Here is a 27,688-nt window from a genome sequence, read left to right on the forward strand (position 1 = left end):
TTGGTGTCTTGTCACTGCTGGTCCCCTACGAGATTGCAGAGTGAGTACTCAATAAACACCTGCTGACTGCCCCATCCCCACCCGTGGCCACAGCCCTGGCCCCTTCTCTTCTCCACCTTGCCCTCCCATCCTTCCAAGGCCTGTTCCCCAGCCCTCCTCCGATTTGGACTCTCCTCATTCCCCCTCTCCAAGTCTCCCAAAGGTCTTGCCTCTCCGGTTTTTATATTAAAGTATTAATTTTTACACAAGCTAACCAAGTTTCAGGTATTTCTTCACACCAGACAGAGGACTCTAGCCAAGAATTCCAACAGACCCCAAATTCTGGCAATACAATCTAAGCATCCTTCCCACTTAGATCCTTCTAGACAGGCTCCGACAAGAATACTGGGAGAAAAGGTGATGAAAGGTCCTGGGGACCATCACCGTGGGGTCAGGCCAGAAATGACCAGAGCCTGGGATGGGAGGCAGGGGTGAGGCGACAAGGAAGGGAGGAGGATCTGAGCTGTCCTGTCCCTTCCCCGCCTACTTACAATCTTGAATGTATCACTGCTGTTGTAGGACCACCAGAAGCGCAGGTTCTGGAAGCCAAAGCAGCTGGTGAAGGTGCAGGGCAGCAGGATCTCCGTGCCGTTGACAGCGTAGATGGTAGTGGCCTTTCCCACAGATACCTCCAGCGACAGGGACACAGGGACCAGGAAGAGACCTGTGTGAGGGGCACCACTTCCCTTAAAACCCCATCGGGGGCTTCCCTGGTGGCGCAGTGGTTGAGAGTCCGCCTGCCGGTGCAGGGGACACGGGTTCGTGCCCCGGTCCGGGAGGATCCCCATGCCGCGGAGCGGCTGGGCCCGTGAGCCATGGCCGCCGAGCCTGCGCGTCCGGAGCCTATGCTCCACAACGGAAGAGGCCACAACAGTGAGAGGCCCGCGTACCAGAAAAAAAAAAAAAAAAACCATCGGAACCTCCAGGCTGGAGGCCTGGAAGGGACCTCTCGGATAGGGTGGAGTGGCTTGGTCAGGCTGGGAGGTCTCTATCACCCTTGGTGTCAATATCAGGAAGATGGTTCTCTTTACTTCAACGTACACTGCCTGGGCCACCGCCGTGATTCATTCTCCCGCTTGGGCTGAGCTGGATGGACTTCCGAGCCAGTTAGCAGCCCTTGGGGCATTCTAAGTGACCACCAGGAGTCACCCCAACCCAGGAAACCCAGGCCCCTGCCTCCATGCCGCGAGTCCTCGCCCCCTAACCTGCGGATGCGGTCCCTGCATCGCCCCCAAGGACAGGACCCGCGCCTCCCGTTTGCGCTGGGAATTTCCCCGAGGGCTGTGCGCGGCATCCCCGTTACGTTTCCGGGATTGGGGGTGGGGTATTGGGAGGCTGAGGGGGTCCCGTGAGGTGAAAAAGAGGAAAACGGCAGCAGCCACTCATCACCGACCCTGGCGGCTCCCACCGGCCCCAAGGGGCGGAGAGGCAGAGGGGAGCCTCGCGCTGGACCTTGCTGAACCACCGAGCGGGACCCCGAGAAGAGAAGGGAGACAGGGCGGACCGGGATGGCATCCAGAGGGGTGGGGTGGAACAGAGCACGTCTGGGCATCGGTCAGCAGCAGCGAGAACCGAACGGATAAAGCAATAACGCAGAGAAAGTGAGGGCGGAAGACGCTTTGTGGAAGCCGACTGCGGGCAACCAGGTGCACGCAAGCGGGGTGCCTGGAGAGGGCGCTGCACACTCCGTCCCCTCGTGACCCGAAGTGGCCCATCCTGCCCCCCACTCCCCGCAGCCCCACTGCGGCCTCTTGTCCTGGGAACATCCCCCGAGCCCTACACCCCCGCCCCTGCTTCTTTCCCACACCCTCGCATCAAAACCACCCCTACCGCTTGAGCAGGTGGCAATCGTGAATTTCCACTCGTGGCCCCCGGGTTCTGCCTCATGAGTTCTTGTAAGGAAACCTGGTCCTCCTGTCCTACAAAGTCCTTGAGGATAGTCCACCGTACCTCAAGGTCATGGGGAAGAGGGGTGTCGGAATCAGAGAGTAGCTCTCCTTGCCCCTAGATGAACCAGGCACCCAGGGTCACCCTGGGTGAGGACTCAGAGGGAGTCCTTCTCAGGTTTCCAGTGATCCTAAGAATAATGACCTTTTCCTGGGCCGGGATGCTTGCTAAGGCTATGTGTGAGTAATCTCATATCACCCTCACCTCACACCTGTAAGGGGGTCTTATTAATCACATTTTACAGGTGGGAAAAATGAGGCTCAGAAGAGCAAAGTGCCTTGTGCCTTGGCCAAAGTCATACAACTTCTAGAGGCAGTTGAAATCTGAACTGGGGTCTGACCCCAGGTCTAGTGGGCAGTTGAGAGCATCCATCTGGCTGCACCAACTCCTATGCCAAAGTTTCCCCGGCATCTCTTCCCAGACTGTAATTTCTCTCAACTACTTGGACCTCCAGCCTAGAGCTCCCAGAGTGTACGAGCTAAAGGATCCAGACTGATCCATGTTACAGACACTAAGTTGCCACTGCCTGATTTTAGAGACAGGACAACCAAGACCTAAAATGGGAGGAAACTTGGCTGAACTGACTGGGTTTAGTGGCCGAGCCACCTGAGAACCCTTCTCAGGCCAGGTCAGCTCCCAGCTCTAAAGGCAATTCCCAGAACTGCCCTGGTTCCCAAGACAGCTAGGGTCAGTCTTTGTTTTAAAGGCCACCAACCTTGCTCTTTCTCCCATCCTCACTCTCAGGGAAGGACCTCTTTTGTCAAACTTAATTCCCTCGTGGTACATCATAAACCAGCTTCCTCTTGTTTTGCCCACATGAGATAATGATGCCTGGTACCACATGGGTGATGCTTTTTAAATAGGGGAGGAGGAGTTCCCCGGCGGTGGGGAGCTAAGATCACACATGCTGTGCGAAGCCAAATAAATAAATAAATAAGAGGAGCTCCAAGGAGAGCTGGCAGCCCAACTCTGCTCTCAGGGTCCCCCTCAGCTTCTTCATGTCCACTTCACTTCTGAAGGCAAAGTGGACTGCTCTTACCACGAAGCTCAGAGATAACACCCCGGGTCCAGGATCCCCTGCCACTGTCAACAACTGCTGATACTTACTCAGCAATTACTATGTGCCAGGCACATTTAACCTTCACATCCATGCCATGAGCGGTGTACTGTAATACCTCCCTATTACAGACGGCAACTGACCATAGACAGGTTAGGTGACTCACCTAAGGCCAAAAAAAAAAAAGAGACATTTCTAGCATCCCAAAGCCCCAAAGCAAGAAAGCCCTTCCTTACCTCCTTAAGCAGCAGGGTTTGCCCACCTGCTGGGTTCCAATTAGTGCTGAGAGGTCATTTCAATTAGCCTTCATTCTTTGACCAGCTCCTCTGTGCCAGGAATTGTTCTAGAGCAGTGGCTTTGAAATTCACAGAGCGTCAGAATCACCTGGAGGGCAATTACAGCTAGCTCTGCAGGGGAGTTACTGATCTAGCACGTAGAATGGAGCCTGGAAATTTGCATTTCTAAGAAGGTCCCAGGGAATGCTGTGGTCAGGGATGACCCTTTGAGAACCACTGTGCAAGAGGATTGCTACCTGTTAACTCCAAGTTTTATCAGAATGCCAAAAGGTAGGTATCATTTTTCTTATTTCACAGGCAATGAAACTGAGGCTCAGAGAGGTTAAGTCACTTGCCTAGGGCCACATAATAAATGGTGAATCTGAGTTGAGCACCTATTATAAAATAGGACAGGCATTTTACATGCACTGTCCCATTTAATCCTCATAATAATCCTATGAGGTAGTTAGTTATTATTTTTATCTCCAATATTCAAAATGAAGAAAAGAGGCTGAGAGATTAACCTGCTCAAGGCCACACAACTGGTGAGTCGAATAAGCAGTGTACCGACGGCACTCTGCTGTCCACCCCTTTGTGACGGTGCCTCTCCAAGAGAACGGTGCTGTCAGGGCCAAGCTCTCCTTAGCACTCTTGGTTTTCTTTTTATCTCTCCCCTCCCCCAACCCCCTGCCCCAGAGATCTAGGGATGGGAGCCAGACATGAGATTCCACCCTCCAGCCTAGAAGATGGCCTTCTGATCGGAGACCCCAGCTTTGCTTCTCACCCCCTACCGCCCCCGCAAACCAAGGAACAGAGTGCAGAGCTGTGACAGGGAAGCTCTCGGGAGAAGGCAGCTTCCTGATGGCTACAGTGCTCCCTTGGGGCCTGAGCACGTGCTCCAAGGATCACCACACCGCCAGCCTCCAGCGTTCAGGATCCTGGGGAAGGTGGCGGGGAACGCAAGTCAGGGGCCAAATCCCTCTCCCCAACCTCAGCCAGAATGGGCTCTCCAAGAGCGCCAAAGATACACATCAAAAGTGAAATTATTTGACTGCTTTAAATAGAAGCAAAAAAAAAAAAAAGTCCAGAACAGAGGAGAAAAGTATTTCTTTAAGGTCTGGCTGACGACAGTGCACATTTCTGCCTGATTAGTGTGTGCCTATGTGGATGACTTAACTCTAATACAATCGGGACTCCCCGACTCTCAGAGTGAAGCATTGCCATTTCCATCGTAGCCCGGAGGGGACAAAGGAAAGGCAGAGACGTTTCCACGGAGAAGTTCAGAGCCCTGCCCGAGTTAAGGCATCAGAGAGGCCAAACAAGCCTGGTTTCTCCACAGCACGCCCTCCCAGCTGGCAAAAGTCCTGCCGGCTGTGTCTGGGAGACTCGTGCACAGGAAAGCCCAGGGGCCTGCCTCTTGTACCTTCTCCCCTGTGAGCCTGCGCTGCGGGGAGAGGAGGGAGCAGGGGCAGGTATAAATCCACTAGAGGACCCCGAGAGGTGCTTCAGCCAGGGTGGATGGGTCAGCAGACACAAGGCAGGCCCCACTCTGCCTGCTGACCTTGAGAAAGTCAGAGGTGCCATAGCCCCAAACCAGGGATGGCTGTCTTTCCTACCTTCTGAGCTTGGTATAAAGCTAAAACATGAGCTTATAAAACACGAGAAGGGGGCTTCCCTGGTGGCGCAGTGGTTGAGAGTCCGCCTGCCGATGCAGGGGACGCGGGTTCGTGCCCCGGTCCGGGAGGATCCCACACGCCGCGGAGCGGCTGGGCCCGTGAGCCATGGCCGCTGAGCCTGCGCGTCCGGAGCCTGTGCTCCGCAACGGGAGAGGCCACAACAGTGAGAGGCCCGCGTACCGCAAAAAAAAAAAAAACACAAGAAGGGCGTCAGTGAGTCCATCCTCTGGCCTGGGCACTCTGCAGGTGGAGGATAGTGTTTAAAGGGAGGGAGACAGAGGTGGCCCCCATCACAGGTCTAGATGTAACCAAGGCACCCCAACTCAATGACCAGTGTCAGTCAACAATATCTCCAGGCCATTCACACGCTGTTTTATACTTTCACCTTGTATTACTTCTTGGAGGTAATTATTTCCATGTGGTTATTTCCTTAGATAAAGAAGGGCTTCCTTTGCTTTGTCCCAAACTAAACTCTTTAGAATTTCTTGAGTGTGTTTCAGATTGAGGGCCTCTTTCTGGCATCGTGGGATTGATGAACAAGTCCTCCTACTCATGATCTTGTGGAATTCAATCCTAAGCCCCTAAGCCTTGCCTTTGCTCACTGAAAGACCCTAACCATGGAGCCACTCTCAGAGCAGCCATTTCCTTTGCTATTTACTGATCGGCCCCCTCCTATATCATCTGGGTGCTGCGGTTTTGTCTAAGGATTGACTCAGGCCTCCCATTTAAAGTAAAAATGTGTTGGGTACATGCAAATGTTATCATTAAATACACCAGCAGGGATCTCAGGGCTACCATCAGACCTTCCAAGGCAAATGCCAAGGCGGAAACATTCTGCCACCTTTTCCCACATCCGGGGACAGTGACACCCACCTTGGGGTGGAGGGAGGAAAGAGGGTCAGCGTGGTGCCCTCTCTAAGTTTAGCTCCCAGGGCTCTCCTGGCAGGGCAGGCGGAATCACAGCTGACTTTAATAAGGAAGCTGATACACTCTGGCCCTCGGGGGAGTCAGACAGGCTCAAAGTTAGAGCTGGGAGGCAGAAAGTGGGCCGAGGTCAGCAGGACAAGACCCCCTCCTGGGGTGCAGGCCCTGGGGGCCGTGGGGGGGGGGCAAGGCTGAGCCAGGAAGGCCCCTGGACCCAGAGACAGAGGAAAGATTTCAGCTCCCTCACCCTAGGCAACCTGCCTCCTTCCGGCCCACACCGAGGGGCTTTGACGAGATAGAAACATGCCCCTGAGACAACACTGGATGCTCAACAAAACCAGCTCTGCAAACAAGTCCAAGCAGAGTGCCCATCCCTCCTCTTGCAGGCCACGGAACGGGTGCATTGGTGCAGCCAGCCCGTGGCTTATGCAGAGAGCCCTACACCCACAGCAACAGGGCAAAGTGGGAGGATCTGTACCTGGGGTCTACCTAGCATGCTGGTCCCACCAGCCACGGCAGGCATTAGGGCTTGGGAGACCCCACAGGCCTGCATCTCCAGAAGAAGAACAAATCCCCCGTTCCAGATTCAAACCTGGGGTCTTTCTCCATTTCCCCCCTTTCCCATCCTCTTCTCCATGAACTCCTTACTTACCCTTTCCTTTTCCTTCCTCTGAGTGGGACTCAGCACCCTCTCCTTAATTGCCTTCTCATCAAACAAGCCCTTAATAAACACATACCAAGGGAAAGAGGGTGGGGCAACATAGCACCCTCACAAGTGATAATTACACAGATATCACAGTAATTAAGCAAATCAGGGAACAGGAAGGGGTGTGTAGGACACATACATTACCAGTTACATGCTTAGGAAGGGACTGGCAACCATTTTACCCTCAACTTCGCAGTTGAGGATAAAACGGCCATGGCCACAGTGGGAACTCGGGCTGATCAGGGATGGGGTGAGGGGCAGCTAGTGTAGAGTGGCACTGCGCCTAGCCCATGAAGAGGAGCCTCAGTCCTACAGAGGCCCACTTCCTAGGGTCACTGTGAAACCAGCACATCTGTGCCTAAGGTACAAGAGAGAACACCAGTGACTTCTATCCAGCTGTGGGGATGTAATAAAATCAGTGGCTCCTGGGTGCAAGACATACTCTATCCCCCTCCTCCACCAGATGCCAACGCGACAGGTCTGCACACAGTTTACATTTGCAGAAGCAGCAGTGACCGCCCTTAAAGGCTTCTGTCTCCCTGTTTTCAGCCCAAATGCCTGCATGGTGTGCCTGACCCGATGAGGGGGGAGCTGCCAAAAGCCAAATGTGACTAATATAAACAGGAAGCGGTGCAGGTGCCAGAGATGGAGTCAGCTTACATTGAAATCCAGCTATGATTTATGAGGCGATTACATTCTGGCCTTAATAAATATCATCCCCCAATCTGTTGGAGTTTGACGCTCGAAACTATCGCGTGCATACTAATAGATAATAATCTGTTCCTTCTGTGTCCTCTGGATGTGCCCCCTCCGTCTTCATACTCATCCCAAAAATGAAGAGCCAGGAGCAGGCTAAACAGGTTCCCCCACACCCCCATGGAATCTTTACCTAAGAAGAGAGATAAGATACTTCCTAAAAGGGGGCTTGGGGAATTCCCTGGCGGTCCAGTGGTTACAACTCCGACTCCGCGCTTTCTCTGACGAGGGCGCGGGTTCAATCCCTGGTCCGGGAAATAAGATCCCGCAAGCAGGCGTGGGCCAAAAACAACTAAATAAATAAATAGGGGCTTGAACTGTCCTCCAAGTCCCTTCAACCCCATCCAGTCTGCAGGGAAGGCAATGGGCACTGGGGGAAGTAGAGAGCAGAGGAGTCAAACAGAAAAAGGACCAGGAGGAAGGGGAGCTCCCCCACCCCCAACTGGTGCACGCTACTGCCTGGGCAACGAGCATCCAAGTTGCAAACGTCTCTGGGCAGAGGTAGAAACCAGCATCCGAACAATCACACGTTGGGATGCAAACCCACCTGGCATCCCCTACACCCAAGGCAAAGACACCCTCCCCCAGCACGCTTAAACCTCCGAACTCTGGGCCCCAAGATTCAGCTTTAGAAGCCCGGGGCTGAAGGCACCACAGACAGCAAAGAACTAATCTCGGGGCTGGCTGGCCGGATGGGGCAGGGGACGGCGCACGGTCCCCAGGGAGCTCAGCAGTCCGAGCCCGCGTCCGGCAAGAAGCGGTAGCCGCGATGCTCATTCCGTGCCAAACTCCAAAGCCCACCCCGTCCAAGGCGCTGCTCTTCTAAGTGTCTCCTCCTCTGGGGGAAGGTGGGGGAAGGGTGGGGGAAAGAGGCAGAAGAAACCAAGCCGGGGCTGCCTTACCCAAAAGCCCAGTGCCCAGCCATCTCGCCCGGGCTGCGCCTCGGTGCCCAGCCCCGGGCATCGTGCTGTTCTCTGCCGAGCGCGCCAGGGGCGCGGGGACAGGATACACAGGTCACAGCCGCGCTCGCAGCCCTCGGTCTGCAGTCGGCCCCGAGGCTGCCGGGGAGCCGTGCGCCGCCGGCCGGGGCTCGGGAAAGTTGGCGCGGAAAGGGCGAAGAGGGGGAGGGAGGGAGAGGAGGAGCCGGCTGCGGGAGCAGCCGCGGAGGGCAAAGGGAGGAGAAGGAGGGGCCCGAGGAGGAGGACCCGGAGCAGCAGGACCTCCGAGCTAGTGCAGACGCGAGCGACGCTGCTCCTCTGCTTTGGAAGCGCTCCAGCCGCAGGAGGGGCGGTGGCCGCCGCGGAGCCCCGGGCGCCCCCGCCTCGTGGTCCCCGAGCCCCGGGAGCCAGCCGTACCGGCCCCACCACCACCACCCCTGCTTCCGCTCCGGCTCGGGCTGGGCGGCTGCGGCTTCGCCCTGCAGGGCCGCCCTCAGCCGCGCGCATCATCCCGTGCGCTGAGCTGCCATTAGGAGGATAGTTTGGGGACGAGTAGAGATGGAGCTTTTCGGCTGTTGGAAGGCTGTGATGTTCTGCTTTGAGGAACACGAGTAGGGTAGCGGCTCCCTCTCCCGGGGCCGCGAAGGGACCGCTCGGATGCCCGCAGCCAGCACTGCAGCAGCCGGCGGGCGTGTGCGGGCTTGCCCGCCGCGGCCGCCGACCCGCGAGTGTGCAGCCTCGCGGAGCCCCGCTGTGCAGGGTCCCGGGAACCCGGCTTCCAACTGTAAACTACCCCCGTCACCGCCCACCATCCTCTCCCACTGCTTCATGGACTCCTCGAAAATCATGATGCTCCTAGTTAGGGAATCGGCCAGACACCACCGATCGGGTCCAAGCCCCGCTTCACCCTCCCGCGGCACCCCTACTTCTCATTTTTCCCACCTAGGCCACCCCCCTCGGACCCTCCCCTTTTACCCCCCTCCAAGGGTGTCCTGAGTCCTTCAGAATCCTGGAGGACTCCCTTGGCCTCGCCTCCCTTTTGGGGTGGGGGTCGAGGAGCCCAGGGCAAATGTCCGGGCTTGGTGGGGGTCGCAGCCAGGCCAGAGGGCTTTTTCCCAGACCCTCTTGAGTTACAAGTGACTAGTGCTACTTGGGGTGGTTTGGTGACTCATGTCTGCTATCCTTCTCAGCAGCCCCTTCCCAGCCATCCCAGCCCCCTCCCGCCACCACAGGGCCTGTCTGAGGTCCTGACCCTCCAACCTTTGCCTGTCTGGAGACTGGTTCAGACCTGGAAACCTGCTCCCACTTCATGGCCTGACCTCTGCTACTGCCCCCGCACCGCCCACCTTCTTAACCTGGGGTCCCTGGGGGGCTTCAGAGATCATGGACCCCTTGAGGTTGTACTGGAAATGCTGAATGTCTCTCTTTTTTTCCAGGAGAGAGGCTTGCTCAGTATAGCTGTGATAGTGGTATAGGGGCTCTGGAGTTAGGCACTGGGGAATCAAGTCCCAGCTCCAGCATTTGCTGTCGTATGACCTTGAGCAAGTTATGCAACCTTCTGCAGCCGCTTCATCTGTAATATGGTGAAAAGGACGATATTCACCTCATGCAATTGTTAAGAGCAATGCCACCCTTAGACCTGGGCAACAGGGGCCTCAGCCCTGGGCTCCTGAGTTTGGAGGGCCTCACTCTGGCCCTCCTCTGGCCCTACGCCTCCTCACTGGAAAAGTGGTTCCTGGGACAGAAGGGAGGGTAGTCTATACACCTCCTCTTCTAGACCATGCTCCGAACATCCGGGACCCTGGAATTCCCTGTTCACGTGACCCGATTCCGAGCAGGCCTCTTCCCTGGGTCAATCCTCTCAGGAGCTGCCCATGCCGGATGTGCACCCACAGGCCGGGGCAAAGGGCAGCTGTTTACAGAGGGTGGGAAGTGGATGGAACTTGACGTGCAGATGGAGGGTTCCCAGGCATGTATGAGAGACCCTGTCCCAGCAAGACCAGGGAAGAGTGGACCAGGGAATGGCTTTTGGGCCTGGCCTTAAAATTAAGACTGAGGAAAATTCATCAAAGGTGGAGGATAATAGATGAGTTTTAACACTTTGTTATCTTGATTCATAACTTATATTTAGACATATATGTAATTATCATTTGTGCAGTTGCCCCAGGCCTCACAAACATCAGATGTGGACCTATGAAGACTGGATGAGATATTATCACACGTAAAAGTGCTAACAGAGTTCTAGGCATAGGGTCAGCCCGCAGTACATTTTAGCTCTCATCATTCTCAAAGAGGTCTGTGGCCCTAAAAAGGCTAAGACTCTTCCTGTCTCCAAGTTTGCACGTTTACCCCCTCCTTCTCCAGGAGCTTCCAGACACTAGATCCACAGGGCCAGACATCCACACTGCCCACTTTATTTTTACAGCAGGGGTCAAGTTTCTCAGAGCCGGAGGCTGATTTGAGACAGGAGGTGAGCCAAAGGGAAGGAAAGTGACCCCTGCCCAGAGAAAGGGGAAGGGAGGGGACAGCACTCCCTGGATATCTTTAGACCCTGGGGACACCGAAAGGTGCCAGCTTCCTCCGCGCCCTCCACCTTCTCAGCTGCCTCGCTGCTCACCAATTCCTAGAGCCGGAAGGGTTCTTACGAAACCCACACGCCTCCCAAATGAAGAAACAGGCCCAGAGAGGTAGAATGTGTGGCCCAAGGTCACAGAGAAAGTGATTCTTAAAGTCAGAATTAGAACTTGCCCCATTATTTGATTCCCTCCCTCCACACCCCCAGCTTTCCTCTAGAGAGCAGGAGGGCTCCACAGCTGGGCAGAAAAAGTGCTTGAAAGATGCATTAGCGGCTAGAGGAATTTTACATTTAGAGAGCACTTTCCTCAAAAATTCTCAAAACCCTAGTGCATCCATCAGATGGATGGGCACTTTGGCCCTTTCTGCGCCTCCGGCTGCAAGTCCCTAGAGGGCAGGATGGTGGTTTGGACACAGGTCCCCGCTGTGCCCAGCAGGCTGGCTTCGTGGTGGTGGGGTCCTGCACACTCAGGTCCTGGGCAGCCTGGCTCAGAGATACCTCGAAGAGCAAGTTTTCAGGGATGCAGAGACGGACTGGACCCTGAGCCAAGGAGCTGCCAGAAAGCTGTTCTCAGGTGGGAGGAGATGGGGCCTAGATTTAAGGGGAAAGGAGATTTTTCCAGGGGGGTGGGTGTGCGGGGGAGGGCTCAGGGTCTTTGAAGCAGTTAGTCCAACAGTCCTCTCTGAGACCAGGCAAGCCTCTGGGTTCCTGCCCTCCGCCTCCACCTCAGGGCCAGGATGGGAGCTAGGAAGCAGCGCAGGTATGAGGTTCAGTGTGTGGAGGGGAAGTGACACGGGCAGAAATGGGGGTCGAGCTCCGGTTCCCAGCCTCCGGGAGATGCTTTTACCCAGGCAGGTACTCAACCCTGGGGGTGGTCCCACCTTCCACCTACACTGGGGCGGGTAGGTGGAAGATTCCATCTCTGTCAATTCTCAGAAAGCTAGCCAAGACCCCGGCAGGGGAGGAAGGGAGAGCTCTGGTGAGGCCTCCAGAGCTATTTTGGGAGGAGTTCCTTCTAAGTAATAAGAGCCTGGCAGGGAGCCTCCTCCCCCTCTGGCTCCCCTATTGCCCTTGCCCTTGCCTGCCTCTCTGCCTCCCGCATAAGCCCTCTCGGCTCCTGTCGGGGCATTGCAGGTAACGGAGCTGGACGGCAGCCACGCTGACCCGGCTCAGAGAGGCAGAGAAGAGGGAGCTCTGCAGGGATCCACCCCCCCCCGCAATGCCCCCACCTCCCAGCCCCTCTCCCTCTGACCTCAGATCACTCAGGTCGACACCAGGAGCTTATAGCCCAGTTATCAACAGGGCCCCAACCTCAGGACAGTGGAACTGCAGGAGCCGGGATGCTCTGCATACAGTAACTTAAAGTTGAATGCTCCCAAATCCTTCTGCCTCTGGGGTTGGGGCTGGGTGGATGCTACCTGGCCAGGCGTTTGGGTGTCTCCTTCTAATGCACCTAGGTCTGTTCCCTGCCCATCCCGACTCACCATTCCTGCCCTCCAGCTCAGTGCTCACTTGCCTCAGCCACAGTCTCAGCATCCACTGAAGTTTGGCAGGTGCTGAGGGGGTTAACAGGACAGCATGCACCAAACCAACCCGCAGGCACATGGCTCAGCAGCCCAGCAAGGAACCAGTACTGGCCCCCTCGCCCGCTGCTCCCCAGCCCACCTCGAATCTGACTTGGAGCAGCGATGAACTCTTCCTGAGCTCTCCTCACCCATCTCCACTTTCTCTAAGGGCTCTGGGCTCACGCACCTCCTCCATCCCTTCCTTCCTCTTTTTCTGTTTTCTGCCAGGTTCTTTCCAAACATCCCTTCAGGCAAAGGGGGGTGGGGAGCCCCAGACAGATGAGCTCATTGGGAGGAGGAGGGCAGAGGGAGGAGGGAGCTAAAACATCCTGACCAAGGAGATGCTCACTGGACAGTCCCAAGCTGGAGAGGGGCATGTGCCCCCTTGCAGGAGCAGGCGTCTGCTTCCCTCACTGCAGCTCAGAGATGGGGTGAGTCCTGGGCATCCCTTTATTCTGGGCCACTTTGGGGTAGGGCGTGAAGCCCCATGGCAGGGTCTCAGCCACCCTACCCAGCACCCCAGAGCTGTGTTTACCTCTGTGTTTCATGGATTACCATGCCCCACTGCTTGTCCATCATGGGAGGATGGGGGCTCAGGAGGGCTGGGGGTCGGAGGCATTGGGAAGGTTTGTCATTCATTGTAGGGGGACTGCCTAGTCAGCTGAATGGCTAGATGTCCTCCTGGAACCATAGACCTGGTCCTGCCGCTGAACTGGGCGCTGGGACAGACTGACCAAACCAGAAGCGTAAAAAGGTGCAGAGCGCCAGGCAGGGCTCCCCTAGTGTTCTGGTCCCATCCGCTATGAATATTTTAGTGTGAGAGCAGTGGATCTTGCAAAGTGAGAGGAGAGAGAGGATGTGGAGTAGAAGAGGAGATATGGCAGGGGCAGAAGGTCAGGAGAGATGGCCGAGAGGAAGGGAAGAAGCATGGGAGCAGGGGAGAGTCTGCCTGGAATGAAGGGGAACCTGGGAAAGTTGGAGTGAGACACAGGCCGAGGAGGAAGTGTAGGGATGGAGACAACTCGTCAGCAGGTGAAGAAAAGGTTTTATAGGTTTTCAGAAACCAGGAGAGGAGAGGGTGGCCAGCGGGAGCCAGAGCTGTTTGCACAGAGCTGTGGGGTCAGGGGCCAGGCCAGGCAGGAGGTGGGATGTTAGAGACCCACTGGGAAGCCTTTGCCTCTGCTTCCAAACACTTTTGCCCATCTCTGGCTGTCCACGGTCATTTTGAGATTGGCTCCCAGTCACCCTTCCCCCACCCACTCCTAGGTCTCTGGGCTGCAAGAGGCCAGTCCACTGCCCTTTCCCAATCACAGCCTGATGTGATTGATGGCTTTGGCATCGCTCCACCCTGGGTTTGAATTCTCTGCTATTTTCTGTGTCACCTTGAGTGTACCCATAACTTAGTATAACAGGTCTCCTCATTTGTAAAAGTGAGACAAGAATGCATATTTGGGGAGTTGTCCTGAGTACTGTCAGCTGATACACATAGAATATTGAGCTCAGGGCCAGGCACAGAGTAGCTAATCAGTAAATGGTGTTCATCCTGATTAGTCTAGCCAGCTGTCACTCACCCTGCTACCACCCTGGCCCCACCCTCCAAACCCTTTGAGGCTAGATATGAGCCCACCCATCCCACATCCCTTCCCAAGAGCATCAGCTCCTGTGGAGAGCCCACAGGGTGTGAGCCTGCTATGGGACAAGGATGGGAAGGCTGAAGACTTTGACAAAGCTGGGAGGGTGAAGGGAGGAGAAGGCTGAAAAGATTGTCACCATTTTCTACAGTCTTGATTGAAGGACAGGGGAAGCTTTGCCCCAGCTGGAGGGCCAAAGATACAAGTTAGACTTGGCCTGATCTTTGGAAAGAAGTTCCTGAGGGTTCCTAACTCCAGATTTCCACCCTCTCCCGGCCTATTTCTCACTGTGAATAGGGGCTCGCCACCTACCCTCTCCCCACCACCATTGCTAAGTCGGGTAAAGATGAATAGGGCAAGCAGGTAGAAGAGTGCAGAGGCAGCCTGGGGTAGAGCGTGACTGAGTAACAAGGCAGAGGGACAGGAGTTTGCCCATTCATGTGTCCTGTTTATCTTCAGGCAAGCAAGAGTTAAACCTACTTCTATCATTTGAATCCTAAAATGAGGGCTGCAGAGGGCCATTGTCAGTAAATTTAGACAGCGTCTAAAAGTATGCCCTGACATATGAATCTTCTCGACAACACCCCCAAGCTATGCTTGAATACCTTCCGGGATGGGGAGCTCATTACCTCAGAGAAACTCAACCCTCTGCACAGCTCTGACTTCCATTGGATCAATATCTGCCTCTGTCCGCCAGCCCTAATGTTTCGCCCTGGGGCAGAATGGGTCAAGGCGAATCCCTCTCCTTGTGGCCACAGCCCCACCCGCTGTATTAGCCATCAGCTGTGACACACACTTCCTCTCCGGGAGGAACACGCCCCCTTCCTTTGCCCATTTGCCCACAGGAGGGTCTCAGTCTGCTGAGGCAAACAGTTCTAGTCCTATGCCACCTGTTTACAGGGAATGTGTCGCAGTTGAGAAGCAGAGGCAGCTGCAGTTGGGATAAAAGTGACTTTGCCAAGGCTGTAAGGGACAGCCCCTCTCATGGACTCCAAAGTAGCCAAGCTGAGCACCCAGTGTCCACTTGGCCCCCTTCCCAGCACCTCGTGGACTCTCAAAGTCATTATTGCCAGAGAAAAGGAGAAGCTGCTTTACAAGCTACCTACTCCCAACTCACCTACTCCCACCACCTCCCTCCCGCAGTCTTTCTCCCTTTTCTAGACAGAGGCCTCCTCAGCCCTGCAGAGGAGTGGGGTCCTAGGCTAATCTGTTTTAGGACCAAATTTATGGGCCATGTCACGATGCCAGGATATAGTTCTAAGATGGGCTTCCTTCCCCATGGCCCTCTGGAGCTCTCAAACACTGGGTGGCCGGAGCCTGTCCTAAAAGGTGGTTGGTACCCTGCACATCAGCATGGTAGCAGGCAGCCAGGAATGACTAGAACCTGGCAGGCTTCAGGGTCAATTTCACCATGGCCATCCGAGAAGAGTGCCCGCAGCGCCCTGCCAGCATGGACCTTCTGAGCCCCTGCAGTGCCAAAGGCGGAGGGCAGGAGACCTCAGTGGGGACCTGTGCTCCTGTGCACCCAGCTGCCCAACCCATATCCCACCAGGCACTGCCCCAGCTTCCTCTCCCCTGAAGTCTTTTAGCACAACACCTGCAACATGGGAGGGAGACAAGTGGCCTAAGATGGACCATATACAAACCAGCATGAGGAAAGGCACTCTGCTGAGGTGTGGAATGGGCCTCGGAATGGCGACTAAAACCAAGCTCTGTCATTAGCCTACTGTGTGACTTTGGGAGAATTACTTTCCCTCTCTGAACCTCAGCTTTCAAAACTGTGCCCTTACAAGAAGCATGGGGGCTTCTTTTTGTTCAACTCAAGCCCACTGGGAAGGGGCAGGCAGGAGCCTGGGCTGGTGTGGGCTGCTGTGCCGAGCTGTGCCGAGCGCTAGGCTCAGACTGGGTGTGGGCTGTGGGAAGAACAGGTGGCCTGGAGCCAGCTGGGAGATCCTGGATTGTCCTTGACTCATCTTGTGGCCTTAAGCAAATCACTTCCCCGACCTGGTCCTCAGTTTCCCCTTCAGGATAATCAGGAGACTTGGCCAAGTAGTCCCCGGGATCCCGCCCATCTCTGGTGTTGTAAAGATCTACTCTTCCCCCTCCCCCGCTCCTTTTGGGCCTCAAAACCTGTCCTAGGGACTCTGAGAGGCTCCGCATACAGACTACTATTCCGGGGCAGCCGGCCATGGGCAGGCCGATGGCTGTGCCTGAGCCCTGCAGGGGCTCCGGCGGGAAGCAAAGGAACAGTGGGAATGGAGAGGCACCAGCACCTCAGGTGGGGGACGCAGGAAGCCGGTGAGCAATTCTGAGTTGCGGGGTGGGAGCTAGCCCTTCCCGCACACGGCAGCTCCCTCCTCAATCAGAACTACCTCACCAGGCCCCAAGCAGCCTGAGCCCCAAAACATCAGTTTAGGGGAGACACCTGAGCCAAACCCAGTCCTCCCAGAAGCCAGGCCCAGCTCCACAGTGTCCTCCAAGCGCTCTGGGGGAGAAGCCTTGGACCGAGTTAGATGCTGTGTCCACCCGGAAGGAACCAGCCAGAATCCCCAGCACCTGAGTCCACATCCCCTGCCTCAGTTTCCTATCTGTTAAGTAGCGAAGCATCCTCTCTGACATCCCATCCTTGGAAGGACTCAGGGGCTCCAAGGGCAGACATCCTTTTAAACCAAGGTGCCTTTGGTTCTGTCAAACACCAGCCACCTCTGTTTAACACTGCCACCTTCTATCTGGCTTCTTTCTCGGGTAGCAGCTGCCGGCATTAGGACTACGAACGTTAGGCTACTCCTAGAATATTCTAAGATGCATCTGACCACTAAACCAGTGGCGAAGGTCTCTGGGTTACCAGGGAGCAGGCAGAAATGACAAAGAAACCATGAGAAAAGTAGAAACCAAGCACTTCAGCATTCCCTTGCATTCAGAAAGCTGAGGATTTTCTTATCGGGTGAGCCTCCTTGGCGAGGGTGTGTGGGTGTGTGTGTAAGAAAGAGAAAAGTGCAAAGAGATACAAAACCAGAAGGCAAGAGAGAAAAAGACTGGGTTGTCTGGGAGAGCAGAGCCCCTGGGCCAGGTGGTTGCCTTTGGTCCTGAATTGAGGGCCGATTCAGCAGCACGTAACTAGGATAGAGCAGTTCGCAGATGGGACATGAGCGACCTGATTCTTCCCTGCAGCCACCCTCATCCGTGAAGTTGCATGAGGGCAGACTCTGCACCAGCTGTCAGCTATTCCTCTTGAGCCCAGAGCAGATGAAACAGATGTCTGCCTAGTCAGACACAGCTTAGAAACAGGGGGCAGGAAGGATGGCCCGTCCACCCATGGAAAGAATAGACAACATCGGCATGACGGTTAGCCTTGGGGGCATAAAGTGTTGTCATCTTCCAGAAATAACCAAGAGCCCTCCAAGAAGTGGGTGTTTAGCCACCCTGTCCCCAGGGTGCTTTCAAGGTGGATGGAGTCCCCCAGGATTCTGTGAAGGCAATGAGGGGAAAAGAGGAAACATCTAACAAGAGGGGAGCAGAATGATCTCATCATTGATGGGGACCCAGCAGTGTCAATAGCATCACCAGGAAAGGAACAACAGGACTCCCTGTGAAAATCCTGGCACCGCCTCAACTTGCCCCACTCTGCACCCCTGAAAAAAGTCACACTCAAGGGATGTTCAGGGGAGACCATCTGTTTATTGCAGCCAATAAATCCAAGCAACGAGACAAACTACAACAGAAACTGTCTGCTCCCCAAAGCAGACACATCACAGCAGTTGGGTCACAGAGGACCATTTCAGTTTCTCTCTCCACCACCTCTTCCATTACCACATAGCACATAAATCCTAGAAAGTGCATAAGTAGTTGTGTTTTCCCCTCCAAGTGCACAAAGAGCAATAAGAATGTTCCATAATTTGCCTTTGGTGAATCAACTCAAAACACTGAGAAATGATTGTTGCCCCCTCAACGTAACTTTCGGGGTGGATGTAGTGAGATGTTTTATATTTGTATATATAATATATCTCTACCTATATATAGACTATGTACAAACGCATCAGCAAGCTTCAATAAAGGAAGACATCAGCAAGAGGCACAGCAAGAGACACAGGCTTTCTATCCTTAAGACGTATGTAGGAAGAAAAATTTCTCCATTCATCACCCGTTCCAATTGCACCAAGCCATTCCTATGGCCTGGGACTGTCTTTTGGACCTGGCCAGCATTTTCAATTGTCCACCTGCTTAACCTGACCTTGCAAATACTTACCAGCCCAACCTCACCAAGGAGACTCACAGGGAGAAATATGGATCCAGCTTTTCCTTTTTATACATTGGGAATAACTGTGATTAGTCCAGAGCTAGGGGGCAGATAGCTATTTCCAAAGCCAGTTCCAAGGCACCTCAAGGCATTTCAGTCCTGAAAAAGTGTGCTTTGTTCCTACGAGCTAAATCCCATGGGTTGGCAAGCCCATCTCTCTTTACAGGGGCCCTTAATTAGGAGAAAGGGACAGATACGGGGTTCCAAGAGAGCAGGAGAGGCAGAGCTGTCGAGAAAACCGGCAGACTGAACCCAGCAGAGCACAGTGATGGGAACATGCAGCCAGAAGTAGGGCTTGAGCCCCACGGTGCAGGAAGAGGTGTACACTAGAAAGCAGGGTGCTGTGGAAACATCTCACCAGTCTCCCACCTCTACTCACAGAAGCTCCATTTTGTTCCCAGCCTCATTGCCCTGGGGGAGGCAGCTCTATGAGGCCTCTGGAAGAGCCTCTAAGAGGCTCGGGAAGAAAGTGCATATGAGGATGGGTACCTGAGACCAAGGTGGTTCCTGGCCCACCCCCATCTGCTTGGGCGCCTGAGGCCCTGGGAGAGGCATTGCTCTCCTTAGGACCCTCTAGGGCAGGGCAGAGAAAGGAAGGAACCCAGAAGTCTTGGGCTTCTTTATAGAGAGTTAGGACTTCTTAGAATAAACCTAGGGAATCTTGCAAACAATTTCCCTAAATGTTATGAGTCCTGGAAAAAGAAAAGTTCCCAGCATCCACACAGATCCTCACTCATCCCGGAAGAGGAGAGCACTTCAGAAGTTGCCAAAAAGTGAAATCTGCAAGCTGCAGACATGTTATTACAACCACTCTTGGTCTCAGCTGGAACGAGGGTGCCCACTACCCATCTCTCCCCTCTCAGCTGGTTGGCTCCAAGGATGGGCAATGTCCACCTACCCCAGGCATCCTGGGGGCTTAGCCCACCCCCATTGGCAGTGTGTTGATTGGCAGTTAGGTACTGATGAGCTAGAATTTCCAGGTGAGCTGGACTCATCCCACCCAGGAGCTCTCAGGCTGGTTGCCCACCCTCCACTCTGTCTGGCCTCTCACCCTCTTCCTTATTGCATCTTCCCTCTTTCCTTCCTTTCCCCCCTTCCCAGGGCCCAGATTCTGGAATCTCTTCCTTTTTCTCCTACTCCAGCCCTGGAAGCAGTGGCTGCAGAGGTGGAATTAGATGCACCAAAAAAAAATTCATCTTGGTCCCCACAGTGCTGACCTAGCAGTTCCCAGCTCTGTTATGGCTTTGTGTACATCTCCAGTACCTGGCCCAGTGCCTGGCACATAGGAGGTGCTCAATAAATGGATGTTGAATTGAAGTGAATTAAACTGAATCGCCCATATGCTATTACTCTCTCCCCAAAAAGGCCATCTGCTGGGCAGAGGCAGAGAGGGGTCCCAGAAGCTGTCAGAGTCCCATCTCTACCCCCTTTCCCCAGACTCCTGCCCTGGGCTCCGACCCCCTGAGCCCGGGCAGGGCCTGAGCTCTGAGAAAGGCTGGGAAGTGCTGCAGAGGGTCAGCCTGGGTTGGGCGTGGGGCATTCCAGCAGCTCTGCCCTTCCACTCCCATCACCCCATCACTGCCTCAGTCACAGCCTGGAGGGGCTGGGCTCCAGGGAGGTGAGCAGGGCTGGAGGAGCTCACCTCCCTCCCCTCATCTCCTTCATCTCTCTGTCTGCAGAGGCCCCTCCCACTGGGCAAAGCGTGGCTCTATTCATCCAACCTGGAGACTGAGGAACCAGAGGAGAAGCAGGCCCCTCGGTTGTGAGTTTGAACCTCAGTCTCCCGGTCTGTAGTATGGGTGACTTGGCTAGCTGATCTCTGAGGATCTTCCAAGGTAGTTTCTCTCTGTCTCTCTCCCGCTCCTGAGGCTTGAGCAATTCCCTCTTCATGTGAGTAAAATGGCAGTGAAAGTTGGCTCCCCACAAATGCTACTTTCCTCCCCCCCAGAGAGAACTGTCGGGGCAGAGGAGGGTGTGACGTGGCTCCAGATATGACATGGCCACAGGGTCTCAGATGCTACAGGGCTCCCCTCAGGCTTCCCTCAGGGCTAAAAGCCAGATGAAACCCTGCTGAGGGTAACGGGGAAAGTCTGAACAGAAGCCCCAGCGAGGCCCCCGCTCTGCACACCTACTCCTCTGACGTGGCTCCCACCCCCTCTCTCCTTATCTCCGCACCTCAGCTGCTCCTGGCCCAGGTGATGGTGGCCACCCTGGGGGAGGAGGCAGTCAACCTTGAACTCCATTTTACAACGGAGCCCCCAGCCCCTCGTCCCTCAGCTAACTTTGCAGTTGCCTCCTGTGAGTGGGTAACTGCGGTGAAAAATGACCACCACCTGGAGAAACACGACTCCCCGCCCCCCACGGCCTAGCTCAGCAGCCCTTTGGTACTTTTCCTGCCAAAAATCCCAAGGGCTTAAGCAAGCGCACAGAAACCCAGAGGCTTCTGTGGTAGTAGCTATTGAAGGAGAAAGGTGAGAGCAGAGCTCCCTGGGCCAAGGTTGTCTCCAGCTGCCTCCAGCTTCCTTCCCTTCAAGGCCCAGGAAACGCACGGTCATCCCTTCAACACACCCCCAAGTTATAGGAACCCATCACCACCCCCGTGACAAGGCTGCCCAGGGCTAGGGGCATCTCTGGGAGCAGAGGCATGCCACACCCCAGGCCTTCTAGAGGCAGCCCGCAGAGCCCCGTCCCACCTGCAGGTCCCCTCTGAAGCGGCCACCGGACCAGTCCACGCACTGGGCAGACTGGACAGCTGGCCTCCTCCTCCTCCACTGCCCACCCTCCCCCTTCTCTCTCTGCACCCCTCCCACAGGCCTCCTGCCTCTTCTCAGAGGCTGGCAGTTTTGAGCCCGCTTCTCCCTCCCCCCAGGGCCCACACATCCCAGACGCCACGGCAGGTTTCTCGAATCAAAGAGAGGTGAGTCTCTCTTGGTGCAGGGTGGCGGATACGAAGGGAGGGGTTCAGGAGGCCCCAGGTCAGCCCTGGGATCCTGGTTCGAGAGAAGCACACCAAGAGAGGGCAAGCGGGGGCACACAGTGCGGGGCGGAGAGTGGGAGGGAGACAGGACGCAAGGGAGGGGCTGCAGGGCCGGCCGCCCGCCCGTTACTTGGTGCCATCGTCCGCGTTGCCCTCTCCATCCGTCTTGCCCTCCTCCTCCGTCTTCAGGTCATCCGTGCTCAGTTTCTGCTCTTTTTTCCTCCTCACACACTTTACTACCATCAGCACCAAGATGACCACAGCCAGAAAGCCCCCGACGGAGGCGCCCACGATCACGGCCACAGTGGAATCCCGCTCAGGGGGCTCTGGAGAAGGAGAGGAAACAGACCAGCTGAGCCCTAGGGCTGGAAAAGGGAGCCTCGTCCACTGGCCCCTGCTCCCTGCAGTAGGTGTGGGGTGGTCCTGACTTTACTCTCCTCCGTGGAAAGCACTCTAGTCAAAGCAAAAATCAACCCAGGCCATGGACCTCTAAGCGCCCCACCCACCCCATAATCCCAGGACACCTAAAAGCCCCAGGGAGGGCAATATAATGCAGTATCCAAGAGGATGGACTTTGAGGTCAAATGGACCCAATTTGAGTCCTGATTGTACTATTTATTAATTGTGTGACCTTAGGTACCTTACGTAGCCTCAGTTTCCTCATCTGTAAAATGGGAATAATCATAGTACCTCCCTCATAGGGTTGTATGAGGATGAAGTGAGATATTGCATCTAGAGAGTTTAGCCCTAGCTATAACTGAGACATAGCAAGTGTCCAATAAATGAAAGCTGCTCTTGGGATTCTTAAGATCGTGATCCTGCTGGATAGCATCAGCAGGACTCCCTGAGACATAGTCCTCAAGGAAGGGAAGGAGTAAAACAGATGCCTTCCACCCAGCACATGCTGTTGCTCCCACCCCTCAGGAGGGCACAGCCTCTCCCAAGGAGCCCCAGCTAGTCCTGCTGGAGAGTAGCTGGGTGGGAATGGGCAGGGCCCCAGCAGCCCCTCACCTTCCATGAGGACTTGCAGGTAGATCTTGCCGTGGCCGCGGTGGCGGTCGGGTGGGTTCATGATGTAGCAGTTGTAGGTGCCCTCATCCTCCAGCTGCACGTTTCTCAGCGTGACTGACACGTCATACTTGCTGGGGTTCCCTGAGAACTCCACGCGGTCTCGGAACCGCTCCAGCTTCAGGTTAATGATCTTCATGCGGAACTGGAGAAACTGGGGGGGCAGGAGGCGACAGGATAGGGGGCTGCGTGAGCAAGGAGCTGCAAGGACAGCAGGATGCCCCTTCTACCTGGAAGAGAGGCAGTCACCTCTAGATCTCTGTCACCCTCCCAGGGCCACCCAGCCATGACAGCACACCTCTGCCAATGCCCTCAGGAGCAGATAGCCCACCAGGGTATGCTAGGGTCCTGGTACAGTGCAGGGGCAGGTGGTGGGAAAGGGGAGCTTCACGCTGTGGGGCTCCTGCCTCCCCCACCCCTACTTCCATCTGAGAACTCACCATCTCCTCGGAGCAGTTATTACACTCCTGGTAAGTCCAGTTCAGGGAGAACTGTTTGTGGTTCACGGTGTAGCAGGAGTTGAAGGTGCAGGACAGGCGGGCATCAGAGCCATTGAGGACGTTGAGGGTGGTAGGTACTGTGACTTCCATGCTCCTCCCTGGTGGCACTGTGGACAAAGCCACAAGCTGGTGAGGATTCTGGCAGACAAGGCCGGTGGGGGGGGGCAAGCCTCTGCATCTGGTGGGGAGCGGAGCAGAGCTAGGACAGCTGGCGGGGTCCCTTATGGCTGAAGTTAGGGGTGGGGTGGAGTGGGGTGGGCAAAGCTCCTAAGCGGTGACTGATGTGGCCCTTGGGGTGGAGAGAGAGCACATCACCTGTCAAGCCAGGGACAGAGAGATGGCCTCAAGCCTTCCCTCCATCTGGCTGTCCTGCCACAGGCCTGTCATGGCCACCTGATGGCTTGGACAAGGGGCTGCACGGTGCTGGCCTCGGTTCCCCCTCCTTCCCACCACGTTCAACCATCTCGGCTGAGCCAAAGCCCTTCCAGCTGAAGCTGCAGTGTCCCCTGGGGGCAGGCAGCCTTGAGGACAGATGCAGATACAGAAGGCCTCGCTCTCTATACCGCGGGGAAGAGTCAAGCCATATGCCCAGCCCAGCCCAGCCCAGCCCCCTTCTCTTCCTCAGGCTCCTGGCAGGGACAGCAGATGAGCAACGGGAAGGAAGAGATGCCCCAGAAGAATAGGCACAATTCGAAGGGATCAACTGATGGGTCTGCAAGGACAGGAGCCCCTTTTGGAGATGCCAGGCCTGGACACACCGCAGCAAGGAGCTGATACAGGCTGCAGGGACAGCAGGGTGCAGAATCCTCTGGGGAACACTGGACCTGGTCCAGGAGCCCTGGGTGTGTGGCGTGAGAAGGCCCATCCCACTCTGACATTCCAAGCAGGGCAGAGTCTAGGGTGAGGGGAGTGAGCCGAAGCCCTCCCAGCTGAAGCTGCAGTGCCCATCCCACCCCCTGCCCACAGAGGGGCAGAAAGCCTTGGGCACGAGATTTAAGGGGGTGCCCACCCTCAGGGTCATGCAAACACCTCCTTAAATTTTGCACCCTAGGCACTGCACTCCCCTCACCCTAGCCCTGGGCTGAATTCTAAAATTCTCTGCCAATATGGTCAAAACCTCATCCCAAAAGATGAATATTCTTTATAAAGGAGAAGCAGTAATGCTCAGTATCAATCATTCATTCACTCATTTACCAAATATTTATAAATCACCTCCTGTGCCCCAGGCACTCAGTCTAGGCCCCAGGGATTATTGCTGTGATGGAGGCAGGCAGAGGTACTGTAACATGGAGCTTATATCCTAGGGAGGGGGACAGACATTAACAGGGAAAAGAAATAATGTAACTTTAGCTGTTGATTCACAGGCAAGGGCTGTAAAACATAAAGCAAGGTGCAGGGTGTGTTTGACATCGGGTGGTCAGGGAAAGCTGCTCCGAGCGCTGCCCTGTAGGCGGCCCCCCACTAAAGTGAAGGAGTGAGGAGCCATTTGAAATTTTGAAGGAATGCAAGGCAGCAGAACATCGAGAGGAAAGTTCCAGCGGTTGGAATGAGCATCACGTATCTGAAGCACGACCAGCAGAGTGATCAAGGGGGCAACTGGAGAGAGCTGAGGTCCCAGAGTTAGGCCAGGACCGGGGCACTATTCTTCTGAGTGAGAGAAGAAGCCGCTGGGGGATGGCAGGGGGGCAGCTAGGAGGCACGGAGACCCCATTAGATGTGGTTCAATCCCAGCTCTGCCTTCTATCGGCTGGGAGAACGTGGGCAAGTTCCTCCATCTTCTGAGCCTCGGGCCCCTCCTCTGTAAAACACAGCTGATGATACCTGCCTCCTGGGGTTACGGTAATAATTAAATAAGATAAAATATGTAAAGCAAAGGGTAGGGGAATTCCCTGGCGGTCCAGTGGTTAGGACTCAGCACTTTCACTGCGGTGGCCCGGGGTTCAATCCCTGATGGGGGAACTAAGATCCCGCAAGCTTCAAGGCACAGCCAAAAATAAAAATACAAAATAAAAATAAGGCAAAGGGTAGCCTAAATTCTCCTCAAGTTCTGCCCCCTAAGCAGGAAGGGCTTAGGCAGGGCCACGTTGGAGCCTGACCCCTCAGGGCAGCCCCTTGGAATTCCCCCGGATTGCACAGGGCTCGCGTTTTGCAGAAGATTCCGCTGTGCAAAGCTGCCGGGCCCCACGCCAGGAACAGCAGCACTGCAGCCTGGAAGCAGGGATAGCGAAGCCCTTCCACTCGGCTCATCCCTTCGGATGAGTGGCCAGGGCCAGCAGGCAGGACTTAAGAACAGGAGATGCTCTGAACTGCTGGCCAGGGAGGTCAGGACCCAGCCCTAGATGGAGGGACAGGCGCACGGCTCCACCTGCAAGGCCAGGTGTGCTGAAGTGCTCATCAGGGAAATATGAACTGGAGAGGCTGAGCGGCAGCCCCAGGAGAACAAAGCCCAGTTCCCATCTCCTCGCTCTCACAGCGTTATGAAAGCACTGAGCACAGCGCCAGGCGAGGAGGAGGTGTGCTGAAAATGCCATCTCCGCCCCCGCTCTGCAGAGGCGGAGGTATCTTCAGGGAAGGAGCCCGGCAGGGCCTTGTCCTGAGCTTACCTCACATCCCAGGAACACCTTGCTTCTCTAGCACCTTCCCTGGGAAAGTTCCGCGACCTTCCCAGGGCACCTGAGCAAAAGGAGCCTCCAAGTGGCATTAGGAAGTAGGTCCCACACATCTGGCTGACCCATCCCTGCCTCTGTCCCTCCCCAGGCCACAACATCACTCCAGAGACAGAACTTGAACCCTACCAGGAGCTGCCTCCAACTTGAAGGAGCTAGCGCTCTGCTGTGCGGGAGGGCAGGGCCCCGGGGAGTGAGGGGCCTTTTCTGGCCAGCAGGAGGGGGGCAGACTGAGAGGTGCAATGCGGCTCCTTCCCCGCCTCGCTATGGCACAGCCTGCAGGAGGCACCAGGCGGACACGTGTGCCCTCTAGTGGTCAGAGAGGTCAACCGTCAAGTCCCAACTGCAGAGAGAGGAACAGGAGTCACCAAAGCAGGGGGAACCTCAGGAATTGTAGATCCAGCTCCATCATCTTACCAACGAGGAAAGTGAGGCCTGAGAGAGACACACAGCAGGTAGGGACAAGCCGGGTCCCGAATCACGGTTCCTGACTCCCAGTACAGCGCCCACTTCCGCCTGAGGTCTCCCAGCGTCCCAGCTCAGGGCAAGGGCCTTAGGCCTTTCACCAATCCAGGCCCTCATTAAAGATGAGGAAATCATCATGCAACGAGGACAGAGCTGTGAGCAAAATCCTGGGCTCCTGATGAGCTCTGCTGCTTCGGGAAATTAGCCAAATCCACGACTAGGGCCACAAAGGGACTTCATAGTAACGACAAGGTGCTTACTGTGTGCCAGGCGCTGTTTACATACCCTACAGATATCACCTCATTTAATACAGCAACCCTATTATCACCCCCACTTTCCAAGTGGGGAAATGGAGCACAAAAATGTTAAATGAATAGCCCAAGTTCACAGCTGGTAAGTGACAAAGCTAGATTGGAACCCAGGCTGCCTGGCTGCCAGGCTCTAGACAGCAGGTTGAGGGGTGGAGGCTGGGTGAGGGGGTGATTTTTGTACCAAGGGGTCCCAGGGCTCAGTCCTCCTGCTGTCTACATGGCAGGTCCAGCCCCCATGTCAGCCCCCAGGCAGTCAGGCTGGCCAGAGGGGAATGGTCTTCTTTAAAGGAACCTCCATACAAGGGGGGGCTCACAATCTTCCTGGTTTTCCCATTTGGGACCAGGTCTGGAGACTGAGTCTCTGATCTCCAACTCACAGAAAGGAAATGTTTCAACAAGGGTACCGTAAGGATGTGGCTTTTGAGCTCAGTTCCAAAACTTCACCAATGCCCAGGGCCCCTCACTCTCTCTAAGGTGTATCTGGGCACCTCAGGCCCCATGTCATATACTTTTCTAACTGGCCCGTCTTGCAGAGATCACAAAAATTTGCTCATCTCCTGTCAAACACTATTTCCTACACAGACTAGAAGTTAATTCTCTTCATGCCTCTTTCCAACCCTACAGCAACCTATGAGGTAGGTTAATTTTTTTCCTGGTTAAAAACAAAAGAACAGAGTTTGTCTAAGCAGAGAAATTAGTCCCCACCCTTCTGGAGCACGCTGTGTCCCAGGGCAGCCCCTGCCACCCAGGTGACTGTGACACGCAGCCCAACTCCTGGGCTGCCTTACCATTCAGACCCACCACCTCAGGTCTCCCTCCCAGGCCAGGCCACCCCCATGCAGCCAGGAGAGCACCTGTCCTTGTCACCCCTCATCCCCAATCGCCATTGGCTCCCTGCTGCTTTCAGGATCTCGTCCAGGCTCCTGGGCTTCTGAGCCCTTTGCCATCTGGGACCATCCAGCATCCCAGCCTCATTTCCTGTCCTGCTCCCAACCCTTCACGCTTCCTCCACTCCAGTGACCCCGGAGTTCTTACTTTCCTGAAAACGCCGCCTTCTTCCACTCCTCCATGCCTTTGCACGTGTTTTTGCTGCAGGTTGGAAAGTTCATTCACCCTGCTGCCCCTGAGCCCTCCTGCTTACCCCGCAGATCCCAGCTAACAAGGCATCGCCCCCGTGGCAGCTTCTCCAGTGCCCGTGACCTCTCCCCAGACCGGGAGGTTTCTGTCACTTCCAGACCGGGAAGCAGAATGGCATAGTGGCCAAGACCAGCGCTCTAGCACCGTGGTCTGATCTTAGGCAAGATGGTTCACCTCC

At 55.4% G+C, this 27,688-nt stretch overlaps 2 protein-coding genes across 10 annotated transcripts in view; both read right to left on the reverse strand.

The window, feature by feature from the left end:
• Positions 1–12,498, reverse strand: part of SCN4B (sodium voltage-gated channel beta subunit 4) — a 48,064-nt gene extending 35,566 nt beyond the window's left edge. For 2 of the 4 annotated variants that reach the window (XM_089915617.1, XM_089915616.1), the window contains exon 1: positions 531–4,874. In XM_089915617.1, the coding sequence (XP_089771743.1) occupies positions 531–953 (423 nt within the window). In that variant the 5' untranslated portion in view covers positions 954–4,874. Of the gene's footprint in view, positions 1–530; positions 4,875–8,282; positions 8,386–12,377 lie in introns of those variants that run through there. The other 2 variants (XM_022559109.3, XM_022559110.3) reach the window with 2 other exon arrangements.
• Positions 4,986–27,688, reverse strand: part of SCN2B (sodium voltage-gated channel beta subunit 2) — a 36,881-nt gene continuing 14,178 nt past the window's right edge. For 2 of the 6 annotated variants that reach the window (XM_089915621.1, XM_022559112.2), the window contains exons 2-4: positions 22,872–23,038; positions 22,375–22,585; positions 4,986–21,689 (exon numbers count right to left, since the gene is read on the reverse strand). In XM_089915621.1, the coding sequence (XP_089771747.1) occupies positions 21,490–21,689; positions 22,375–22,585; positions 22,872–23,021 (561 nt within the window). In that variant the 5' untranslated portion in view covers positions 23,022–23,038 and the 3' untranslated portion in view covers positions 4,986–21,489. Of the gene's footprint in view, positions 21,690–22,374; positions 22,586–22,871; positions 23,102–24,125; positions 24,229–27,688 lie in introns of those variants that run through there. The other 4 variants (XM_089915624.1, XM_089915622.1, XM_089915623.1 and 1 more) reach the window with 4 other exon arrangements.

This window comes from Delphinapterus leucas, chromosome 7, assembly GCF_059928025.1.
Source record: "Delphinapterus leucas isolate spDelLeu-1000000601 "Yukka" chromosome 7, BTC_Dleu_Yukka2, whole genome shotgun sequence".
In the NCBI taxonomy this organism is placed as follows: domain Eukaryota; kingdom Metazoa; phylum Chordata; class Mammalia; order Artiodactyla; family Monodontidae; genus Delphinapterus; species Delphinapterus leucas.